Source organism: Arachis stenosperma, chromosome 6 (assembly GCF_014773155.1).
Source record: "Arachis stenosperma cultivar V10309 chromosome 6, arast.V10309.gnm1.PFL2, whole genome shotgun sequence".
Classification (NCBI taxonomy): domain Eukaryota; kingdom Viridiplantae; phylum Streptophyta; class Magnoliopsida; order Fabales; family Fabaceae; genus Arachis; species Arachis stenosperma.
Window position 1 is genome coordinate 27,842,908 of NC_080382.1, and position 25,666 is coordinate 27,868,573.

The window sequence follows — 25,666 nt, forward strand, 5'->3', positions numbered from 1 at the left end:
AAGGATTGCAGGAGGAATCATCACCTCATCAACATCTATTTTGAGCATGTTGTGTCTAAGCCACACGTGGTTGACTGCATGAGTGAGGATGATGATGAAACACTTTGTTTGCCAACCATCCCTGAAGAAGCAGAGAAACCGAAGAAGGACCACAGTGATGCAATGTCCCAAGATTACTGTAAGACAACAAAAAAATCACCTCAGCCAAAAAGAGCCAAAACTCAACACACTCCTAAGGCTACTCCTCAGCCCACACCTAAGCTAACTCCTCAGCCCACACCTGAGCCTACTCCTCAGCCCACACATAAGCCCATACATAAAGCCACACCTGAGCCCACACCTGAGCCCACACCTCAGCCCACTCTTGAGCCCACAACTAAGCCTAACCCCCAACCCACATGTACGCCCACACCTAAGCCCACTCCAAAGCCCAAAACCAAGCCCATGCAAAAGCCCGTCCAGCAACCCAAACCTTGGACTAAACCCCAGGCTGCTAAAGGGAGTAGCAAGGCTACAGCAGCCGACAAGATCAGCAAGAAGGTGAAAGCCACAACCAGTACAAGATTTGGAAGGCAGGCTAAGGCAACTCCAGTTGCAGATGATAGTCAATCTCATGATTCAGATTCATATGATAGTGCTGAAGACAGTTTGTACAAGCCTCCAAAAGGTGCAGGAGATTCTATATACAGTAGTGAGAGTGATAGTGGAGTTGATAGAGTAGAGTCTTCTTGGGCCAAGAAAGTAGATAACAGAGAGAAACATAGGCCTGCTGCTAACAGAAGAAGGGAGAAAGCTATTGACACTGATGACTCGAGCTATGAGGACATCGAATCTGATGAATGCTCTGATGGAGGTATTTAGTGATTAATTGTGTGTCTGTTATTGAATTTACTTGTTTAACATATCTAATTCCACTAATGTAGTTTTTCTACACAAATCTTATGGTATTTTCATCTAATTTCATATTCAGATGACAAATTTGATTGTGAAGATTCATCAGATGGAGATGAATGGAAGTCAGAAGATTCTGCCTATGAGTTAGACTCTGAAGATGAAGGGCCAGCTGTGTATCCACATTATAATGACAAGGCCAAATTTGGTGATTTGAAGTTTGAGGTTAGTATGGTTTTCAAATCCAAGCAACATTTTATGGCTGCCACTAGAGATTACACTATACAATGGAGTAGGAATATTAGGTTCTGTAAGAATGACAAGGTTAGAGTGAGGGCGGTTTGTAAGTGTGAAGACTGTCCATGGGTAGTATATTGTAGACACAACCCCAGTGATGGTTCCTGGCAGATAAAAACACTAGTTGACAATCACACTTGCGCAAGAAAGCGAAAAAACAGAGTTGCTACATTAGAATGGACTGTGAACAAGTTATACCGAAAACTTAGGAAGCACCCTAAGATGAAGCATAAGGAGGTGTATGGGTGGTTTGTTAGGAAGTGCAACGTGAAGCTGAATAGTTCATGCATAACCCGAGCTCTTAAGGCATCTAGGAAGATAGTTGAAGGGGATGAGATTGCTCAATACGGGTTGATATGGGATTATGCACATGAATTGCTCACTGCCAACCCAGGTTTGACAGTTCAGGTGGGTGTGATTCCCATAACTGATAATCCGCCTCAATTCGAGAGATTTTAAGTCTGTCTAGATGCTTGTAAGAAGGGTTTCAAAGCAGGCTGTAGGCCATTGATAGGTCTAGATGGGGCATTTCTGAAAACATTACACGGAGGATAGCTTCTCACTGCATGCGGACAGGATGCAAACAATCACATTTTTGTGATTGCATACGCAATTGTTGATGTTGAGAACAAAGAGAACTGGAAATGGTTCTTGGAGCTGCTCCTATCAGACCTGGGAGAATATGAGGCAAAAAACTTGTGTTTCATATCAGACATGCAAAAGGTGAGGACTAATTTGAATCACGATTTGATTTTTAAGGACTCTTTTGATTTAATGATGCTTCTTTGAGGACTGTTATGACTGTAAATCTTGTCGGGCTTGACTTTTTTTGCAGGGGTTAATACCAGCAGTCAAGGAACTCATCCCAGCTATTCCACACAGATTTTGTGTGTGGTATTTATGGAGGAACTTCTCCAAACAGTGGGGCAGCGTCGAACTTAAGGACTTGGTCTGGGAGTGTGCAAGATCGAGGACCCCGGTTGAGTTCGAGAGGAGTATGAATAGAGTCAAAAGGATTAATCAAAAAGTTTGGGAATACTTAGCCAAGTGGCCGAAGGAAGCTTGGACCAAAGCCCATTTCAGTGAAGGGCCAAAGGTCGACAACATTTGCAACAACGCTTGTGAATCCTTCAATGCAAAGACGAAGCATGACAGAGGTAAGCCTATTCTGAGTCTGGCAGAGGAGGTACGAAGAATGGTTATGAAAAGCATGTCTGATAATAGACTGAAGCTTCTGAGTTATCAAGGAAAACTTGCTCCAGTTCAGTAGAGTAGGCTGGAATCTCTTATTAAGTTATCCAGAAACTGGGCTCCCTACTGGTCAGGTGATGCGAAAGAGGAAGTCTATGAAGTCCAAGGATGGCCTACTAATATGGTGGTAGATATGGGGAAGCATACTTGCTCCTGCAGGTTTTGGCAGTTGACAGGTTGAATTCATAACTTATTTCATCTTTCATATGCATACCATGATTCATACTTAACTGAATGCCTTTTTTTCTGAAAAATATAGGCATGCCTTGTATGCACGCAATATCAGCCATCTAAGAAAAAAATGATAAGAGTCCTGAGGAGTATTGCCACGAATGGTTGAGCATAGATGCTTACAGAAGAACATACCAATTCAATATTAATCCTGTCAAGGGACAAGATCTATGGGAGAAAACTGGTTTTCCTGCACCTGTTCCACCTCCTATCAAACCCAAACCAGGCAGACCAACAACAAATAGAAGGAAGGACAAGGATGAAGGACCCACTGGCACGAATACAAAAATGAAAAGGAAGTATGCTCCAATTCGGTGCATGTACTGTGGAGAGGTGGGCCACAACAAGAGAACTTGCAGCAAGAAAAAGCAAGACGATGCTCAGGAGAAAGCAAGGATGATGCAATTGCAGCTTGCAGCTGTTCAACAACCACAACCTGCACCTGGTCCAGTAGCAGAAAAGGAAGATCACACTCAGACTATACAGACACCACCTGCAGTAGCAGTAGCTGCTCCAGATGAACAAACTGAAATTCCTGTTACTCAGCATGCTCAGCTTCCACTGACACAACAGTCCCAAACCTCAAGCAATGTCACTCAGGTAATATTGTAAAAAGTTTTAATTTTAGCATTGGTTACTTGTAGCTATTTTTGATTTCAGACAGTGATGAAAACTGTTTGATGCAGACTAGAAAAAGAGGAAGGCCTCCAAAACTCCATGTAACCAGGGCCAGGGCAAAGGGAAATGCCTCTCCAGGAGCAGTTGCTGTATCTGCTGAAACCATCAAGGGTAGAAGCTCCGCAACAGTCAAGAAACTTGCCAGCTTCATGACATTTGTTCCAAGTCCGGGTTTCAAACCTCCCAGAAAGAAAGACATGGAATGATTTCAAGACTTGAAGACATAAGATATAGGGCATTTAGTATCTGTTATTTTGTCGGGGCTAAATTTTAGTTTTTATAAACAATGTGGGAGTTGTGGTATCTTCAATAGCCCTGTTTTTTGTATAGCCCTTTATGGTATACTGCTTTGAACTGTCAGCTACAACCTTTTGGATTATTATCATGTTAAAACAATGTTCTTATTTGAATCTGAGACAATGGAAACTAGTTCACCATTGGTGATGTTATCATGTTTTTCTATTCCTACTTCACTTAATTTTAATTCTGCTATGACTGATTTGCTTATATTATGTTATGATCAACAACAAAATTGCATGTAAATAACCTTTTTACTAGTAAAGAAACATCAACATACAGGGTTTTCACAACAACAGAAAACTGTCAAGGTTCACAGCATCATCCTTTTCACCTTTTTCACAGTAACTGCTTCACTTCCCACTAAAGAACATACACATAATCATAAAAACCACAATCACAACTATTAATCCAAAATACATTTGCATCCTAAGTGCTTTTACTTCAGCTTCTAAGGTCATCATTCTCCAAGATATGTTATGGTTTAACAAAGCAGCATCACTCTCCATTTGTGCATCAGTTTTAACTTCTCCTAAGTTCTCTAATCCTTCATAATCGTCGTCCTCAGCCCACCTAAAGTAATTGCAGTGGCTGCCCTTCTGCACAACCTCAGGGAACCAAATTGTCAAAATCCAACTAAAATCATTTGAAGCTTTAAGAAGACTACACTGATAACTCACCCTGTATCTTGGACAAGCATGGAACAATCTATCAGGATTTTCTCTTATCCCAGACTTCTTGATCACTGTCTTCAGCCCACAAAAGCAAACTTGGTCGGAGTTCTTCCTCCGCCACCGCAGCGAAGAGCTCGAGGCATGGCTTCCGTGTGATTGCGACACATGTCCACTGCGACCCCCACCTACTTTACCCATCGTGCAACCGCTCATGAATTTTCGGCCTCTGCAGAATCAAGCTCAAGCTGCAGCAACAATGGCAATTTAAAACGAAGAGGGGATTAGGGTTTAGGGACCTAGGACTAATTTGACATACATATGGAAACATATCTTGTCACCAGCCACTCTGCACCAAGCTAGCATGCTCATATGCCACACTGACAGCCACCTAAGCAACAGTTAACGGCGTCACTGACGGAATTGACGAAAATTTGACAGAAGGACTAACGTTACCAATTTTAAATTTTTCGGGGACAAATTTTATTATCTTTTTCTTACGGGGGACTCCTTTGAAGAATTGGCTATCTTTCGGGGACCAATTTAGCTATTTACTCGTAATAATATTATTAGTTTGAAATATGTTCGTTGTATAATAGATATGGACAAAACCTGGATTCTAAAGCCACGAGATAGCATAGAATATAGACGAAGACTTAACAAGTTCTTGGACTTTGCATTTTCGAATGCATCGTCGAATGGCATGATAAAGTGTCAATGTCCTCAATGTGGGTTTTAATATATGCAAACAAGAGAGGATGCGTACGATCACCTGTTGGTAAGACCCTTTCCCCCTGGATATACTATGTAATTGCGTCATGGTGAGAAACCAGATGAAGAGAGCTCTAGTTGTACACTAATAGTTGAAAAACCTACATCCGAGGTGAATCCATATATACAAATGGTGCACGAGACATTTAACTTCACAATTCTCATGGAAGCGAAGAGACCACAATGGGTGAACATGTAGAAGACGATGATCTTGAGTTGCCATACTTGTACGTTGGTCCAAGTCGCGAGACCCAGGATTTTACCGATCTTCTTGTGGATGGAGCGGAGAAATTATATCCAGCTGCTCAAAATACTCAGTTGTCTTTTCTAGTGAAGCTTTATCATATTAAATGTATGTGCGGTGTGAGTGACAAGGCTATGTTGATGATTCTGGACTTACTGCAGGATGTATTTGAGCAAGCAAAACTCCCGTCCACATTATATAAAGCAAAAAAAAAAAACTATCAAAAAGTTAGGGATTGAATACAAAAAGATAGATGCATGCCTGAAGGTTTGCATGCTATATCGGGGTGATGATGAGGACGCGACCAAGTGCAAGCGATGTGGGACTTCACGATGGAAGCAAAAGACGCGAAAGGGTTTCATTATTAAACTCAAAATACCTGTCAGAAAAAACGGAAAGCCTCCACCAGCAAAGACTCTTCGTTACTTTCCTCTGCTACCATGACTACAACTGTTATTCATGTGTAGCAAAACATCAATTGACATGTTATGGCATAAAGATGCTAATAATAATTATGGGTTCTTGAAGCACCCGAGGGACGCTGAAGTATGAAAAGAATTTGATGCAAAGTATCCATATCTTTCTAATGATCCGCGCAGTGTTCGTGTAGCTTTAGCTAGTGACGGATTTAATCCTTTTGGAAATATGAGTACGAAGTATTTGATTTAGCCTATAATTCTTATTCCATACAATCTTCTTCCATGGCTTTACATAAAGCAGACTTCTTTTATTCTATCTATGACTAGTTCTAGTCCCAAACTACCTGGTAATGACATTGATGTTTATTTGGAGCCTTTGGTGGATGAGTTGAAGCAACTTTGGGATGACATTGAAACTTATGATGCTAACAACGAAAATACTTTCAAGATGTGTGCGGTGTGCGGCACTAATGTGGACTATTAGTGATTTTCCGGGGTTGGAAAATTTATCTGGGTGGAATACGTACAGTGGATTAGTGTGTCCTACGTGTAACATGGACGCTAAGGCTTAATGGTTGACATTCAGTTAAAAAATGGTGTTACATGGGCCATCGCCACTTTTTGAATTAGGGCCATAAATATAGACTAGAACGGAATAGATTTAACAGGCAAGCCAAAAGCAGAGATCCACCGAAGAAATTATCTGGAACAGATGTCTTAAGGCAACAGTCTAACCTGCAAGTTTTATTTGGAAAGAACTCAATTGTGACGGCCAAAAAAAGACGCATTGGTCAAGATGCAGATTAAGATGATGAACATTGGAAAAAGAAGAGTGTGTTCTTTGAACTCCCGTACTAGGAGAATCACATGTTGCGTCATAACCTTGATGTGATGCATATAGAGAAAAATATTTGTGACAACGTAGTCTTCACTATCTTAAACGATAGCGCCAAATCAAAGGACAATCTTAAAGCTTGCAAAGATTTACAATGTATTGGCATAAGGCCTAAATTGTGGCCCAGCAAAGGTGGTAAATACCCTTCAGTAATATTCACAATGTTGAATCTACAGAGGGATGTATTCTTGAAGACTCTACAGAACGTAATTTTTCCAGATAGTTACTCTAGCAATATTACTCATTGTGTTGACTTGCGATAGCACAAGTTGTCTGGGTTGAAAAGTCACGACTACCGTATTCTAATGGAACAATTACTTTCGATTTTGGTAAAGAATGCATTACCGAGTCTAGTATCCACTGTGATTGCAAATTTGTTATTATTTTTCTGAGAACTCTGTGGGAAAGTTGTAAACCCTATGCAGCTTGGTGACTAGGGGTGTTCAAATCCAAACTGATCCAAATTAAACCGCTCATTCAATTCGATCCAAACTAAAAACCGATTAAAACCGCACTAATTCAGATTTGATTGGATTCTATTTTTGCAAACTGCTGTATTGGATCGGATTTCGGATCTACTTTTCATAACCGATCCAATCTAATCCAAACTGCACAATGTGTTATAATATTATTATTTTATTATTATATTTACAATTATACTTATAACATGTTCAATTTGTTATACATTTTTCTATTATCCATGTATTATTATTATTTAATAAATATTTTATGTTCAAAATGTTATTTATTTATTTATTTTAACTAACTTATAAGTTTATTTCTATTGTTATGTTATCGTTGGCTTTTTAAGATATTGTTAAAACTTGTTATGTCATTGTTGATTATTTAAAATTTGATGTTGAGACTTGTTATATGTATTTAATTTTTTATATTTAAAAACCGCAAATCCAAACCGATCAAAACTGCTTGTAATCGGATTGGATTTCCAAAAAGATTTCATCCAATCCAAACCGCACCGCACATCAATTAAGCGTTCGGATCGGATATTTTTCCCTTAAAATCGAACCAAACCGCACCGCGAACACCCCTATCGGTGACTTTCAGAATTATGTTGTGCAAACTCTGTGTCAGATGGAAATGATTTTTTGTCCATCCTTTTTTCACTATCATGGTTCACCTTACGGTGCATCTCGTTAATGAACTAAAATTTGGTGGCTCGATACATTATCGGTGGTTGTATCCAATAGAAAGGTTAGCTTGGTTACAAACGAAATTAATTCTTACAAGTCATTTCTTTGTGTATTTATTGAACGTTATGTCTTTGTTATATAAAAGGTATTTAAGTCGATTGAAGCAATACGTGCATAATAGGGCACAAGCAGAAGGCTCAATTACGGAAGGCTATTTATCTAAGAAAATTTTGACTTTTTGTTCTAGATATTTGAATAATATTGACACCAAAATCAGCTAACCAGGGCGAGTTAATGATCAGCCTGTTGATGTTACACATAATTCAGGGAAAACTATGTTCCCAAAAATTGGAAAGGCTTCAGGGGCTGTTTTACATTTTAGACTCACTTCCATGGAAAAAGATCAGGCACATCGTCATGTGTTAGTGAATTGCGAGGCCGTCGTTCCGTTCATTGAGTAAGTATGCACACATCTTAATTTGAAACATGAGTATAACTCATTTCATACAGTCAGTAGTTAGACTAATTTGTTGTTGTGTCATACAGTACATTTAGGGCAGAAATGAAGCAAAGATTACGGAGTCAAACAAGGTTGCAATCTAAGATAGATAGTGTTGTGCAAGCAGAATTTCCTCGTTGGTTCAAGCATGAGGTTCATAGAAATTTAACCTGACTATTGTCTTTTTAGGCTAGAATTTGAACTTTATGAAATTCAATTTTTATATCAACGATGGATGTTATATGGTGCCAAGTTTCAATGGACAATACGTAGTATTCGAAAGAAATGAAGTTGCTGGCATGCGGTCCCATGCTTCAGGCAAGACGTTTTGGGGCGTACAACATCAATGGGTACATGTTTAGAACTATCATAAAGGAAGATGAGCTGAAAACCCAAAATAGTGGAGTTTATGTCTCATCTAATACAAGAAGTCATGCAAGTATGCGTGACAATAGAGTGGCTGTTGGTAATGTTCCATATTATAAAAAAATTGTGGACAAAATCGAATTGAACTACAGCTGCCATTTCACAGTAGTTTTGTTAAAATGTATTTGGGCTGATATAATTACGAGCAGAGGCATCAAACAAGACCATTTGGCCTTACCAGTGTTAATTTCACTCGTCTGATACACATCGATGATCGAGAAGAGGATGAACTGTATATATTGGCATCAGAAGCTCATTTGTATACTATGTGCACGATGAAGTAGATAAAGAATGGAATGTAGTGGTTCATGTAAAACCACGAGACTTGTATGACATGGAAGGAGAGAATGAAGAAGTTGAAGCTGCTTTTTCTCCACAGTCAGGGTTGAACATGTTAGCGGCAAGTGACATCAGTAATTTACAGTTGACAAGGGATGATGATATAGAAGACCCAACAGACGATGTTTTTGAAAATTCCGATGATGTGGCATAGTGGAAATATGGAAAACCTGAACGTCATTTATAGAGGATATATGTGTGTTTAATTTAATAGTGTTTATGATGTACGTAGTTCGCTGGTTACATTACTATCTGTATTTTCATATTTGAATTAAGTTTTTATTTCTTGTTAGTTTTCATGAATAAAACCAGTTTCTTGTTTCTTTCTACGTTTATTGCTAGCAAAAGTTAGTTTCCAAATAAGTATTGATTTCGTCATTATTGTTGTTGTTTTTAATTTCCAGTGAAAAAAATAATGATATCGAGTAAATGATCTTGGACTGACCAATATAGTCAACATAAAATGGTGGTGTAACAAGAGAAATAAAAATGGAGGACTTCTCATCATGCTATGCAAACATTACATTCGCTAACGAAATGGCTATGGCTTCTCCATTCTCTTCATTGGAACATGTAATTACTGTTACTAGAGACATATGGTTTTGTAAATTGAATGTTAGGTTTTGGTTGGAGGCTATTTCAAGATGATATTGTTCTAACGAATACTTGCAAACGACGAACAAAGCTACTATGCAGGTTTGTTCCTTAGGCATACCCTTAAAAACTTGAGTTAAACTACATTTGAATGATGTATATTTTAAGTTGATATATGCTTTCAAATTTTCTGCAATAATAGTTGTTCTGTTAATGTTCAAATTTGTAGGAACTTCATGAATGGGGATCAATGTACGAGAAGAAATTTGGCAATGCTTTTGTGACATGTGCAGCTGGTAGGACCTCTGAAGACATACTTGCTGAATTAAAGGTTAAAAATAAATATTTAGCATAAAAAGTGCATCATAGGAAACAGTATGCTTTACGAAAAAGACCATGAATTATACATTTTATTATAATGCAAGCGCGCTTTAGAAACACACATATTGTTGAGTTGGATATTGCTTCAAAAGAGGAAATAAAGTATATAGAACTTTCTATTACAGAGCTTCTTTCCAAGAAATATGTCCAAACTATCGACAAAGGAGATGGTAGTTGTTAATTTTTTTAGTTTTAAAGTTCCCTTACCATTTCAAAGCATATGTTTTTTTCTTAATTATTAGCTAATGACTTGGGAGTTATCATTTTCTTTTGAGTTGACTTAGATTGTTGTATGCATGTTGATATTTTCAGTGTCATCTGAATATTCAAGCGAAATAATTAATGACACACTAGATGGGCCAGACACTGATTCAGAAGATGATTTAGATGCTATCTCCTCTGGTAGAATTGACATCTCCAGACATGTTGAGCTCAATAAGGTTCCGGAAGAAGACAATGAAACTTTATACACCCAACAAAGAGAAGATGACGTACATGCTGCAAAAAGGAGCTTCAATTTGAACAAAAAGCCATGGTTTGGAAATGACTTATCAGATCCGTTATCACGTGAAAGCTGTATATTTGTGACAGTATTTCTGGCCAGGTCAATATGATGTTGAAGAGAAATTTTTGACTCATTACTTGTTTATCTACTTCAAGAATTCTGATCTTTATACTCTATTGAACTGTTTTAATTTTATAAAATCAGACATTGACTTGATTTTTTCTTTAACATTTATGCTTGAATGCAAACTTAAAATGCGCTGATAGTACATGAAGAAACCTAATTCGTAAAATTTGGGCACATTATTGAGCAATATATGTTTTTTTAAATCATGAATTATTTTTTACGTAATACAAATCCAAAAATGTATGTAATGCATTAAGTAACGGTGTTTGAAACATATTTAAAAAAAAATAGTAAGAACTTAAGTAGATTTTATACGGCAATGTTTAAACATAAAAGTTTGAGATAAAAACATATTACCGTTAAGAGAAAACCGTTGCTAACAGAATATCTGTTGTTGACCGTTGCAACAACCGCTGCAAAATTGACATGGTGCAGCAATTAAAGCCAAACTGCTGCAAAATAAGGAGCTTTTAGAAGCCCTTGCCTGATATGTCACACCAACCGCTGCTAAATTCCATTTAGCTGTGGTTTTTGTAAACCGCCGCTATCTAACGCTTTCTTGTAGTGTTATTATGGTTTTTCTTTTGGTAAAAACTTACATGCAGTTGTCTTTATGTGAAGTTGATAGCAGAGAATCATTAGATGATTTGATAGATTTGACTAAATTATCATCTAATGATTATCAATTATCAACTTCATATAAAAATAACTGTATATAAATTTCGATATTTTCTCTTTTTTTTTGTCAATGATATTTTCTTGGGTCACTCTAGTGTAAAGATCTAAATTTATACAGATATACTTATATTCCCTTTTAATGTATCTCCTTTTGACACCTGTTGTTTTGTTTTTGCAGGATGAAGCAGAGTGTCAACAATATATGGGCGCTTATGGAATCAACTGAGCCGAACGAGATTTTTATTGTCTTGCTTTTTGTCAGTGTCAAGTTGGAGATTCGGGCCTGATTGATTGTTGGGTCATGTAATGGTTTGATCTTTTATTATATGGCCCATAGATAATAAAGGAAAAAAATGAATGTGAGGGAGAAAAGCACAACTAGCATGGTTGGCGGGAGAACATTAGACAAAAGTGAGATACTCAAAAACAGAAAGTGTTCTTTTTATTAAATGAAATTTATTATTAAAGTTTCCTTTATAATATTTTGAATTTTTAAGAACCAAATAATTGTACATATAAATTAAGAATAATATTTTAAAATAATAGTTAAGACGTTTCTTTAAATTTGTTCAAATATTATAACTTAAAAAAATTACAAAGATAAAGCTAATTTAATATTAACTGAATTTATTTTATTTTAATTAGGGGATGAGCATACACAAATAATATTGTAAATTATTTTTGATAATCTTACTTCAAACAAATTAATATTTAATTGTTAAAATGACTTGATCACATAACATTATTAAAGATAAAATATCAATTTAAAAAAAATTAGATGATATATCATGTAACAATCAAATAATAAATTAGAATAATTGGGATTTTTTTAATTAAATTTTAAAAAATAATTATTTTTCAGAAACAATATATTCTATCTTTTTAATTTACATCTTACATTGAATATTATCTTGATAAATATAATAACAATATCAAAACAATAATTATTAATTACTATATTACAAATAATTATTTCAAATTACTATATGTAAAATAACATAAAATAGTCTTTTATATCTTAAATTCGTCAATATATTCATACAAAGAGAGAAACAAAATTAATAAGTCTCAATTCGAACTCATTTCTATAGAAAAGTTATATCTACTTTCTGAATTAAGATCTTTTGATATAAATATGATCAACATATGCGGCAGTCGAATATCAAACAAGAATTAAATAAAACAGTTCCAAACAAATATGTATATATTCATAAAAATTATTTTCTTTAAAATATTGATACACTATGCATACACATACATTAAGATTTTTAAATAAATATGTTATTTATGATATAGGTAATTTGTAGTATATTTACCAATTTGTATTTTTTTATATATTCTATTTATTGTGTAAATAAATTAAGATTGCTTATATCTAGTTTATAGTGTAAACGAGACAAGACACGATTTTATTTGGCATTATCTCGTTTGCAAACGAGATAATAGAATTTAAAAAAAAAATACACATAATGAGATAAATTCATAGTTATCTCGTTTATACCGTAAACGAGATATATGAAGTTATAAATATAAAAATATAATTTTTGAAAATAATAAAATAATATTAATAATTTAATTTAGACTAATTTAAAAAATAAAAAACGATAAATTTTGTTACTATTTAGATCGACGTTAATTAAATTATATCTCATTTATATTTTAAATTAATAAATTTTTCATGTTTATTTGTACTAAAACTTTAAAAATAGATGGTTTCAAATAATGCTAGAGATAGATGATTAGTTTTAAATTACCAACGTACACGTAAAAATTCACTAGTTTTTAGAAAAACAGATAAATTTACCTAAAAGTAGTGATTTAAAACTGTCCATTTAAAACTAGCTCATTATATTTCTATGAATCAACACTTTTGAATTTTTAATTATATATGTTCAAGTAAAATTTATCAAAAGCCAATGAGTTATAACTCAAATGGCATAGACTCCTCATACTCATCTAAAAAGTCGCGGATTTGAGTCTCTCTATCTTTGGTAAAAAAAAAAGAGTAAAATTTATCAAAATTTTTAATTTTTTTTATAATTTTTTATTCTTTTTTAATACTAATTTAAATGCATTGGTTTTTATAAAAATGTGTTAATTGCGAATGAACAATTTCAAATCACATCGACTTTTTTAGAAATTAGTAATTTTTTGTTTGTGTACGCTTCTAATCTAAAATAATGTTTAAAATTTTAAATTTAACTAAAATGAAAAAAAAATTTGAATATGAGAATTTAGTGCAACTATAAATATGGAGAATCAAAGAAGGCAGAAATCTTATGTGAGTAGTGTATAGTTATTGATAATTATTTAAATTATCAAATGAATAAAAAACTATAGTTATTAAAAAATGTTACATGGATATCTCCAATAACCTCTCTAATAAATCGAATGAGTCAGACTATATTTACCTCTCTATGTAAATCTAATCTCCCAGTTTTGATTTATGCATGCATGATGTCCTAGTAAATCTAATCACTTTGTTTAGATTTACTAGGACAGCATGCATGCATAAATCGAACGAGAGTGATTAGATTTATATAGAGATCAAAATTTAGTTTGACTCATTCGATTTATATAGAGAGGTGATTAGGGAGATTCATGTAACAGTTTTTTATTTTGGTTGAATTGTGTAATAGTGAGTTGGGTTTAATTTTTTGTTTTGGTGACTGAGTTGGGTTTAATTTAATTGTGTGTTTTATCCTAAATTATACAGTTAATTAATTTAATTAATACATATATCACACTAAATCCTAAATTAATTATAACTAATGAGAAAACTGATGTAGTTTTATCTTGAGGGTATTTTATGCTGAGACAAGGATAAAGAATGAAATTTCTCAAAGACCACTGCGAAAATTTGAGTAAAATTTCTGCCTTGTTCTCCATAATGCTCGAATTCCTCAAAATTTTAGGTTACTATGAGTATTTTAGTAATTTTATCTCTCATATATATTTGAGTAATTTTATGGGGTGTTATTTTATTTTTTTAAACATGATATTAAATTTTATTGAATTTATAATTTTGAACAACATATATTCATAAGTTATTGCAATGTTTTATATTTTTAATTTTATTAGAATTTTTATAAAAAATTATCAAAAGTAAATAGATAATAGAATCGTGTAGGAATTGTAAAAAATGTAAGAGAATAAAAATGAGAGTAAATATTCTTCTACGGTAGGAATTGAAGACGAGGATAAGAAAAGAGTCGGGATTTAGGAATGAAGTATTTGTAGGCATCCCGACTCTCACCCTACCCTCGTCTCACTCTGTTGACATCTGACTCTACTTTTGGTATAAAATTTATGGTTACTTTAGTTTTTATTTTTGTTGCAAAGTATATTGTCATTTTACTTTAATTAAAAATTTTACACACACGATAGAGTTATTAATATGCCAATTTGTCCTTCTTAGATTTACTACCGCGTGTTATATTATAGGTAGAAATAATAAATAATATTAACATATTTTATATGAAAGAAAAATTATATTTAATTTAATGTATACAAATTAATAGTTTGTTAATTTAATTACTAATTAAATTTTTTAAAGCATAAAATTCTTTTAATAGAATAAAAAATTTAAAATAAAACATAAAAGATCTAATTTTAATAAACGTGATAGATAAAGACTGAAATTAAATTTTAATTTGAAGTAATTAAATATATTTATAATTTTTATTATGAAAAATTAAATATAAAAATATTTTTTAAAAATAAAAAAAAAACAATTTTCTCAAAATAATGAGTTATATAGAATAAAAAAATGGCCCAAGAATAATTGGTCACCGCTTAATATTTCAAGAATGAAACAATGGCCCAACAATAATAAGTCCATTCATGATATTCCTTCAATGGAATTCTAATTCTATGCAAGTTCTGTAAGCTGCTCAGAAAGCTCTGCGAGCTACTCCCCCACTAATAAGCATAGATCCAAGTGTCATCTTTACATCGAATTAAAGGGAGTATCTTTATCTTTACATCTGTACGCTATAATTTCCCTATTTTCTTTTGGTCCAATCATTTATCTTTTTTTATCTGGGTTTACTACATTGGGAGCCAAAATTCAGGCCCAATGTGGGACACAACGGGAGAAAAAGTTGTGCTAAATTCACGACCAAAAAAAGAGAAAAGAAAGTGGTGCTAAATTCAGTCGTTCTCCCGCAAAGAAACGAAGCAAGCGAGAAAATTGGAAAAACAATTCCCGCCAAAAACTGTGGAAGAAACCACCGCATCGGAAAGAAGATGCACATAATAGGGGAAGAGTCGCAGCCGCAGCAGAGGTGTGGATATGGAAACTCCTCCACCGATCCATTTGGTTTACTTTATATACTCGATGTTTATTTCCCTCAGCAACTGTTCACTGTCCAAGATTCGTGGCTCAACCTCACTTCTGCTCTTCTCTCCTTCTTCTCTTCTTCCTCCGGCCAAAGCCTGGCTTCTCAGGTACTCTACGTTGTTTACTCTTCCCCATGCAATTCGCTACAGTTAGGTACATTTCTCTTTGCTTCATTGCATTCGCTAATTAACAATTAGTGTTTTAAGTTTTAGTTAATGAATTCTCAAGAACTAAAGCATCTGAAAAAGCATTTGTAGCAACGACATTAAAATCGATATTTGTATTGCATTCACGCAGTAATTTGTTAACAAACTCGGAGACAATTTACATGAATGTATTAATTTTTTGTAGGTTCTTAATTTTGGAGAATTTGTTAGTAAGAATCAAATATAAACATGTATAAGTGCTATTGATCTAGGTACATTGATATTGAATATTTGAATGTTCGATTGTGGTGTGGCCGTTTAATTCTTGCAGCATGATTTCAGGTGAAAAATGATTATGGAAACTTTGTCCTGTCAGTAGACTTTCAGCAACTCAAACAAATATGCCATGTTGAGGAATTTTATGCAATGTTGGGGGAAAAACCTAAAATTGCTCTCTTATGCATGAGTGCTGCACTTCACAAGGTATACTTGAAGTCTCGTTTCTGATAACAAACTTGAGCAACACAAGCTCTTTATCTCATGATTATTTTACTTAAAATTGGTAACAGGTTTTTCTTTCCAACTTGGAGAATGACAAGCCGGAGCTTGATGCAAAAGTAGATATTCGTCTTCATAACTGCCCTGAAACTATGATTGCTCTAAAGAACTTAAAAGCAGCTTTCATTGGTATATCATAAATTCGTTGTATTTATTTTTATGCTTGACTATGAAATTTGAAGTTTTTTCACCGTATTGAAGACTAAAATGCATTTTAATATCCTTTTTGGTGATTTGATAGACAAGCTTGTCTCAGTTCGTGGTACTGCTGTGAAAGTCAGCACTGTCAGGCCTCTTGTAGTAGAGCTGACTTTCAAATGTAGTAAATGTAAACAAAGTATTACGCGTATATTTCCGGACGGCAAATTTTCACCTCCATCAACTTGTAATTTGCATGGTTGTAAGAGCAAAATCTTTATTCCATTGCGATCTACTGCTCAAACCATTGATTTTCAAAAAATAAGGTGAGGCTTGCGGGGACTCATCATCTTTAATCTCTTCTTCATGTGCCACTTTTTCCTGTCCTCCCCCATTCATGCATGAAAGCATATGTTAAACCGATAGTTGATCATTTGATGTTTGTGCTGAACCAGAGTTCAAGAGATATTAAAACCTGAAGATCATGAAGAAGGGCGAGTGCCTCGAACAGTGGAATGTGAGCTTACTCAAGATCTTGTAGATGCATGCATACCTGGTGATGTGGTGACTGTTACCGGAATTATAAGAGGAATTAACACTTATATGGATATTGGAGGAGGTATGGTAGACACTGCATGTTGTGTTATCCACCATATATGGTGTCCTAGATTAATGCTTATGTAGATGTTGATGTGGAGCATGTCTAAGTTTCTGCACATTGTGCACAGATAACCATTAAATTTAAATATCTCAATTACTTTCCATAAGATTCAAATTTATTGTCTTGAGTTGTTTCTCATGTCTGATTCAGCTTGTTGGTATTTATTCAGGGAAGTCAAAGAACAGAAGCCAGGGGTTTTACTACTTATATCTGGAAGCTGTATCTGTAAAAAATTCGAAGTCACAGTCCACTCCTGAAGATTCGCAAGAAGCTAATCCCAAAGCTAGACCATCTGAGCTGTTGGATCTGTTTTCATTTTCTTCAAGGGATTTAGAATTTGTAGTGAAGTTTGTGGAGGAACATGGTTCAGATTTGTTTCGTCAAATCCTTCAATCTATATGCCCATCCATCTATGGCCACGAGCTTGTTAAAGGTAAATATGTATCACTTGAAGCATGCCTCTAACTTGTTTGCATTCAATTGCTTGTTGATTTGCTGGGAGGGTGAGTCTTGGTACATTGTTTATTACAATTTTGCTTCCTTGTGACTTGTTGCTGGTAGCCGTGGGTTCTTCTCATGGAAATCTTCCCCGAGAGTCCAGACTGTACAAGTGCCCAAGTCTTATGCATTAGGATATCCTTTTTGTGACATGTTTGGTGACAGGTTTTCATGTGCTTTCTATAAGTTTTACCTTTTTAGCACAACCTTGTTCATATTTCCTAGAAAAAAGATTGTAATTTCACTAGCCTGACATGTTTTTGCTCATGTTTAACTTATGAATCTCTTCGCTGAAATGTGAATTGTAAGTAACGGTCTTGGAAGTAGAAAATGCAACTCATACTATTACAGTATTACGGTACTCCAACTGTGTTATCTCTTGGTCATATGTTTGAAAACTAGCTTGCAATCAATAAAACAATTCTATTTTGCTATCATTTCAACAGCCGGGATAACTCTTGCATTATTTGGTGGTGTGCGAAAGCATTCTATGGATCCAAATAAGGTTCCTGTGAGGGGAGACATTCATGTTATAATTGTTGGTAAGCTTTTTAATATTGTTTTCTTCAGTTAGAAGTTAGAATAATGGAGAGTGATGAAAAAGTTGGGATGATATGACCAACTTGTTATATTCCAACTTCAATTTTTAGGTGATCCTGGTCTTGGTAAAAGCCAATTGCTACAAGCAGCAGCAGCAGTTTCTCCACGTGGCATTTATGTATGTGGGAATGCCACAACCAAAGCCGGCCTCACGGTAGCTGTAGTGAAGGATAATATGACAAGTGACTATGCATTTGAGGCTGGTAAATGTCTTTACTCCCCCCTTCCCTCCCCCTTCTCTTATCTTCTTTCTTCTCTCTTTTCATTTTTATGGATTTTCTTGATGAAACTGTGATCTTATGGGCTCCATGTGTCTGCTGATTCTGGCATTTTGTGGTTAGTGGTAGTTGTTACTTTTATAAGTTGCCATTCATCATTTGATTCCTTATATTGTTTTTCTTGTTTTGGAATCTTTGCTACTAAATGATAAATGATGAATTTAAATTGTAATAGATAAGGATCGCATATTATCAAGTCATTGGTTTGACCAAAGCGTATGGGTTGCTCCTTTGATGGTAGGAAATCATATGTTGTTTTACTGTAGAATACTGAATGACTTCACATTAAGTGAAAAGGAGGTTTATTTCTCTTATGCTCCCTGGATGTTCTAACTAATCATGCTATGCTCTTTTGCAATAAATAGTTCTTGTGTGAATGATTGTTGGAATTCCTGATAGGTGCCATGGTTCTGGCTGATAGTGGATTGTGCTGTATTGATGAGTTTGATAAAATGTCATCAGAACATCAGGTCTGTCCTCTGGGGATCAATTTCTTGTTATTTGAATCTAAATTTTGATCTGAAGCTTTATTGTGAATTTGTTTTACTACAGGCTTTACTAGAGGCAATGGAGCAACAATGTGTTTCCATTGCAAAGGCTGGTCTAGTAGCAAGTTTATCATCCCGAACTTCTGTCCTGGCAGCTGCAAACCCCGTTGGTGGTCATTATAAGTAACATTATACTAGTTTTCATCTTATTCTCACAATTTTCCATTCGCAAGATTCTTTCTTTTTATATTCTGCATATATTATCGTGAAAAGAATAATATATGAACATTAAACAGCAATAGACTTTGGCAATATCTCTTATATTTCCATTTTATTTTATTATATTAAATAAGGTAAAAATTTTTGAGTTTCTCAATTGATATATTTAAATTTGAATATTGTCTGTACTGCTATCGAATAATGCCACCCCTGCTACCAAGCCAAATGTTCCTTTTAATGAAACCAAAAACACAATTGCAGCCGGGCGAAAACTGTTAATGAAAATTTGAAAATGAGTGCTGCTCTCCTGTCACGTTTTGATTTGATTTTCATACTGTTAGACAAACCTGATGAGCTTCTAGACAAGCGACTCTCCGAGCACATTATGTCCGTAAGTTATACTGTCTTCTCATTCGTTGACTGTGCTTGCTAGTACAATAAAGTATATGTTGTCAATAACTCTTTCACGGTTGATGGGAATGACATCTTTTTCTTATCTTGATTAAAGTAGCAACTGTTATACCGATAATAAATCAATATTACCAATTTTTTAAGAACTGTGAAAATTTTTAGTTTCTAGGCAAGTATGTCTATAAAGTATAAGTTTTAGTTTCATCCATGGACTAGCAGAGAAATGCAGGATATTCATAACAAGTAAAGAGCTTCATGATTTGCCTCTTGGCTGTACATGTAGTCAGCCAGTCCTCACAGAGGTTTTTCTTCACATTAGATTTCGGTCTTCTTGCCATAGGACAATATATCATCCCATAGTATTGGTTTCCTTCTAATGTTATTATTTCATAATTTTTGTTTACTACTTATACGGTTCTGTTGGCACTGAAGATTGTTGGCCCAAATTTATCTTGCAGCTACATGCTGGGACTGGACAACATTCACTGGCATTGAAAAAGCGACGTGGAGGTTCTCTCTCCACTCCCTCTTTCCTGATTGTTTAGATTGGTAGAGCTCACTTCATCTTGGTTAATTTTGATTAGCTGATGTAGAATATTAATCTGAACCAGATCCGCTCCCTGAGTCCGGAACTGTTGTATCGCAGAATGGTGAAAGTGGTGTAAATTTGGGTGTTAGATCCGGTTCTTTGGTTTCAAGGCTGAGACTTGACCCACAAAGAGACAGAGATTTTGTTCCATTGCCCAGTCAACTTCTTCGTAAATACATTGCCTATGCAAGGAGTTTTGTATTTCCTAGGTGATTTTGATGTCATATCTACCTATTGATTCTAGTCTACTATTTCTTGTACAGATTTGGAGATCTTATTGTCTACTTCTCTTCTCTTTTTCATTTCTCATAACCAGGATGTCCAAGCCAGCAGCAGATATCTTGCAAAAGTTTTACCTTAAACTTAGAGATCATAATACTTCGGCTGATGGCACTCCTATAACAGCAAGGCAACTGGAAAGTCTGGTAAGGTTGGCTGAAGCTCGAGCTCGGGTGGAATTGAGGGAAGAAATAACAGCCCAAGATGCACTGGTTAGTCTTGCATGTTACTATGACCTCGATAATGTAACCAGTTCCGTGTCAGGCCCTCGAGTTTAGTTTGAGTAAATTGCCAGCTTCAGTGCTATTGTCTTTTAGCACATCTTGAGAGTTTTCCCATCAAAACTTAGAAGTAATAATTAAAGCTATTTTAAACATAGCAGCCCAGGAGCTCAGTTGCAAGAAACTAAAGGATAGCTGGCAAATTATATTTTTCTGCCTCAACTTTTAAGGTCATCCAACAGTAACTTAATATAATTTCCTATAGTGAGCAAGTGAGTGCAAGGACAACTGAATGTTTCCACTTTCCTATCCATGTTGAAGTTAAGACCGTTATTACGTTGAATAACTTAAACCATTCTTGAAATTACATTACCTTGAAATTATTCTTGTAATGACATTGGTTATGCAGGATGTTGTGGAAATTATGAAGGAATCTCTGTATGATAAATATGTTGATGAGCATGGTATTGTTGATTTCGGTCGAAGTGGGGGAATGAGTCAACAAAAGGAGGCAAAACGCTTTCTAAATGCTCTCAATAAGCAATCTGAACTAGAACAAAAAGATTGTTTTTCAATATCAGTACGTGCACTGTTGTACTCTTTCTTCTGCATTTGCTGTGGGTGGTTTCAGTCATTGCTAAAAGCCATACGCTTTACTTGTTTCAGGAAATATATAACCTTGCAGATAGGATCTCCTTGAAAGTTCCAGATATTGACACTTTCATTGATAATTTAAACAGTGTTGGTTATCTTCTCAAAAAAGGACCAAAAACATACCAGGTATGGTGGTACTTCGCTACTTCTATTGTCTAACTGTATTAACCTTTTATATGTTTATGTTACAAACTTAATATACTAGTGTGACTTGCACCTGAAATCTTTGCAAAAATACTTTCGTGTAAAATTTTGAATGTTCGTTATGGGAATTGAGAGGATCCTTTTGACATTTTGCAGGTGCTATCCTCTTCGTATAGTCGAAGCCAATCATTTAGGACTAGGGGCTAACCCGAATTTGAGCAGTAATTTGTGTTATGCTGAATTTTGGGCTGTGTGCTGCATATCACAGTATGGCATGCCATGCATGAGAACAGGATAGATAATTTTTGTATGCAAAGCTTGTATTTACAGCCTAAACTCTAGCAGTCTAGCCCAACGAATGGAGGGAAAAAGAAAGGAAAAGAAGGGGGAAAAAGAGAAAGGGGGGAGGGAGCGTACTGCTGACCTCAAATTTAACCCCTTATAGTAAAAGAAAAATGAGCAGATCCAGCCATGTTAAATATAAACATGGCTTTTGTCATTTAAATCTTAACAATTAAGGTAGTTTAAAAAAGGGTGACAAGGTAACTGTAAAAGTATCTCCAAGACGAGCACGATAAGTTTCAAATTTTGTGCCTATTAAATGTGTCATATTTATATAAATTATCATATTTCATTAAATGAAAATCGAAAGCTAATATAAAAAAAGAGTATTGATGAATTCTAATAAATATAGAATATTTTAATAAATAAATAAATATTTTTAATATATAATATTGTAAATGTCAATATAATTATTTATTTATTAAGTTAATTACTATGTAATAAAATTTTTATAATATTAAAATAATATTTTAAATTTCAATATAAAAATATAAAATAATTAAATTTTATTATTATCTTCAAAATTTATTAACTAACTATTTTTGTTAAAATTATTATATAATATGATTTTTTTTCAAAATATTTGTGAAATTTAATTTTTTGACTTTATTTAATATATACAACGTAGGTTTTATAAATTTGTCATATTTGTTAACTTTTTTCATATATTAGTTACTGTTAGGAAAAAATAACTTTTATGCATGAATAATGCTATGATGTGCGACTAATACAACTATAGAAATTGATATTTGTATTGGAAAAGGTTTTGGATCTAACATTGTTTCGGTCAATAAATTAACTAACAATAATTAAATACTAAAAAGTATTTAAAATTAAAAATAATAAAAATATCCAAAATTCAAGTAAAAAAATTTGAAAATAAAATAAAACAAAATCAATTTAAGGTATAGAATTCAAGATTTAAAATTTAAAATTTAGATTAAAAAATTTAGGGTTAGAATTTAGAATTTAGAATTCAAAATTTAAAAGTTAGGATTGTCGAATTAATGGATGATTGGCGTTGACACCCAATATTAGTTGGTGATTGATTGAAATCATAGTGTTGAAAGAAAGAAAAAGAAATGCAAAAAGATAAACAGGTAATTTTAAAAAAAAATGTGAATATTTTAAGTTTTACAAATATTTTGATAAAAAGTTAGATTATATAATGATATTTTTAACAAAAATAGTTAGTTAATAAGTTTTGAATATAATAATCTAATTTTTTATCGAGTAATATAAAATAAAATTTATTTTATATTTTTATGTTGTAGTTTAAAATATTATTTTAATATAATTTTTTAATATTATAAAAATTTTATTATATAATAATTAATTTTAATGAATAAAAAATACTCATATATTTTTATATTTATGTATTTTATATTTATTTATTTAAAAATGAAAGATTATATTGTCATTTAAAGTATTGTATATTAAAAAATATTTATTTATATATATTAGAATATTTTATATTTATTAGAATCCATCGATACTCTTTTCTTAAATTAGCTTTTAATTTTTATTTAATGAAATCTGATCATTTATATAAATATAACAAATCTAATATACACAAAATTATTATGCTCGTTTTAGACCTACAATACTAAACATCTAAATATGACTTTTAATTTTCAGGATGCAGCAAATGACCAAAGATTCTGATTTACACGGTTGAAGTAAATATATATTAACTTGTAAAAGCATGACGGTAGAACGATAATAACTAATAGCACAAGGAACATACATCATGGAATAAATTCTGTTTGGATCATAGTTATGAAAATCGAATCTGTAATTCATCCGATGAGTCGCTGATTTATCCGATTGATTAGGTCATAATTAAATAAAATATAAAATTATAAAAAAATTAAAACTAGAAGTTAAAATTTAAAATATATATTTTACAAATATATTAATAACAATCAAGTATCAATTCTTAGATATAATTTATGCTGCAAAAGAGATAATAAATTAGTTAGTAATATAAAATATTTTTTTAATTTAAATGAACAAGAGAGAGAGAAAAGCACAGTGAACAAAATATTTACAAGTTACATCTCTGCATTCTCTTCCCTTCCCTCTCAATTTCAAATAGAGCACAGTAAACAAAAAATCCTTCATTCTTTTCCTTCATGGTCTTCATTCTATGAGATTAAAAAGAAAATCTCTCTAAACTTTCTTCGCTACTCTCATAATAGGGATTTGTAAACTCTAAAGTACCAAAATGTCACAATCTCATGTTTGTGCGAGTGGTTGTGGTGACTCCTCGTTTGCGTAGAAGAATAGGAAGAAGAAGTTCGACTACAATAACAGCAAGTATCTGCATGGACTTGATGCAGTGGTACTTGAGTCTGTGACAGAATGGAACCCAGGGAGATTGTTTCATCGTTGTACGTTATGGGATGTATATGATTTCTTGTTATGTTTTTTAATGATAAATGTTATGCATCTTATGTGAAAAGGCTAAAATTTTTTTCGGATTCATGAATGTAGAAGGAAGAAGGTTGAATTAAGGTGTGATTATTTCATTTGGGTTGATGAAGTTGTTGATGCTCGAAAATATTGGATAATTCAAGAGCAGAGTGAAGAAAGCAAATGGAAGTCTGTAGAAGAAAGCAAATGGAAGGTGAAAGAAGAGATGAATAAAATGTTGCAGACAATTGATGGGATTAATCAACAATTGAAGAGCATTAGAAATTGGGTTCAATGTGTATGAAGTTGAGAAGAAAGGGAAGAGAATGAAGAGACGTTATAACTTACAACTCTTTTTTTATTCTAATTTAACAAATTCAATAATTTAACAATTATTTTCTACTGTGTTATCAAAAGAGCCACGTCACACAATGCATAGTGTCATCATGGCAAATAAAGTGCTACCTAACAGCAAGCTAGCAACTACTGCCGAAAAAAGTTACTAAGGCAACAAAAGGGTAGAAATGACTAACAGATTTGATATTGATGTGTACACATGACTCATTAAATATTTGAAATGTATATTTGTCTACTGTATGAAAATTCATGTATACTTTTATCTATTTTTCTTTTTTTTTTTTTCCAATATTTAGCTTTGATTCCTCCCTATATAAAAGCTTATCCAACGTGTAGAATTTTGTGTTAGACTATATCCAATTTCTTAAGTAACAAGTACTATTAGCTTGTGAAGGACTCATAGATTAGGGAAAAAATCCATCTGATGAAGAAGAACACTAGCACTGGTTTTGAAATCCAATAATAAAGGTTAAGAATGTGGTAACATTGAATGGAGAGTGAGAGCTAACCCTCTTAAGAAGTTACTTGCAAGAGGACATAGTCAACAAGATTAGGGTCATTTCTTCTACTTAATGATGATCTTGGAGAGGATAGAATTCTATGAATTCAACATAAGATAGGGATTTCTCGGTTAGAAGTGCTTACAAAGCACTAACTAATTATGGAGGAGTACATGAATATATGTGGGATAATATTTGGAATTGACAAGGGCCACAATGAATAAAATATTTTCTGTAACTTGTCTCACATAAAAAACTCAAAAGAGACATAATTTTTTGTGCTAATCTCTCATGTCATATATGTAGAAATTTAAAATAGTTAATGATTCATGTGCTCTGGGACTAAAGGATGGACATAGACTTTTTTTTAAAAGGAAGGTAAAAAAAGTTGAGGAAAAAAAAATCATTGATAATTTTATGATTGTTGTAAAATAAATAAAAGATATACTAAGTATAAAATAAAGATGTGTAAATAGAAGACT

At 33.5% G+C, this 25,666-nt stretch overlaps 1 protein-coding gene across 2 annotated transcripts; it reads left to right on the forward strand.

The window, feature by feature from the left end:
* The first annotated feature begins 15,197 nt into the window (after positions 1-15,197).
* LOC130933204 (probable DNA helicase MCM8) lies at positions 15,198-22,191 on the forward strand. Of its 2 annotated transcripts, none has more exons than XR_009067645.1 (17): positions 15,198-15,793; positions 16,175-16,315; positions 16,402-16,519; positions 16,632-16,854; positions 16,984-17,147; positions 17,359-17,622; positions 18,134-18,229; positions 18,338-18,490; positions 18,965-19,035; positions 19,118-19,236; positions 19,534-19,663; positions 20,142-20,193; positions 20,295-20,481; positions 20,589-20,763; positions 21,038-21,092; positions 21,182-21,352; positions 21,439-21,466. XR_009067645.1 is itself a non-coding variant. In XM_057862754.1 (17 exons), exons 1-17 carry the CDS (start codon positions 15,593-15,595, stop codon positions 21,775-21,777), a joined length of 2,430 nt encoding a protein of 809 aa, XP_057718737.1. In that variant the 5' UTR covers positions 15,198-15,592; the 3' UTR covers positions 21,778-22,191. The 2 variants fall into 2 exon arrangements, 1 of the variants encoding a protein (XP_057718737.1); XM_057862754.1 differs by lacking the exon at positions 21,038-21,092 and adding an exon at positions 21,727-22,191 and having other exon boundaries at positions 21,439-21,552.
* The last annotated feature ends 3,475 nt before the right edge of the window (positions 22,192-25,666 follow it).

Bases quoted from the DNA above. Each gene is read 5' to 3' on its own strand.
- LOC130933204 (XM_057862754.1), top strand. From the start codon at position 15,593: ATGCACATAATAGGGGAAGAGTCGCAGCCGCAGCAGAGGTGTGGATAT. The intron at 17,148-17,358 runs GTATGGTAGACA...GTATTTATTCAG, and splicing joins TTATATGGATATTGGAGGAG to GGAAGTCAAAGAACAGAAGC. The intron at 19,237-19,533 runs GTAACATTATAC...ACACAATTGCAG, and splicing joins CCCGTTGGTGGTCATTATAA to CCGGGCGAAAACTGTTAATG.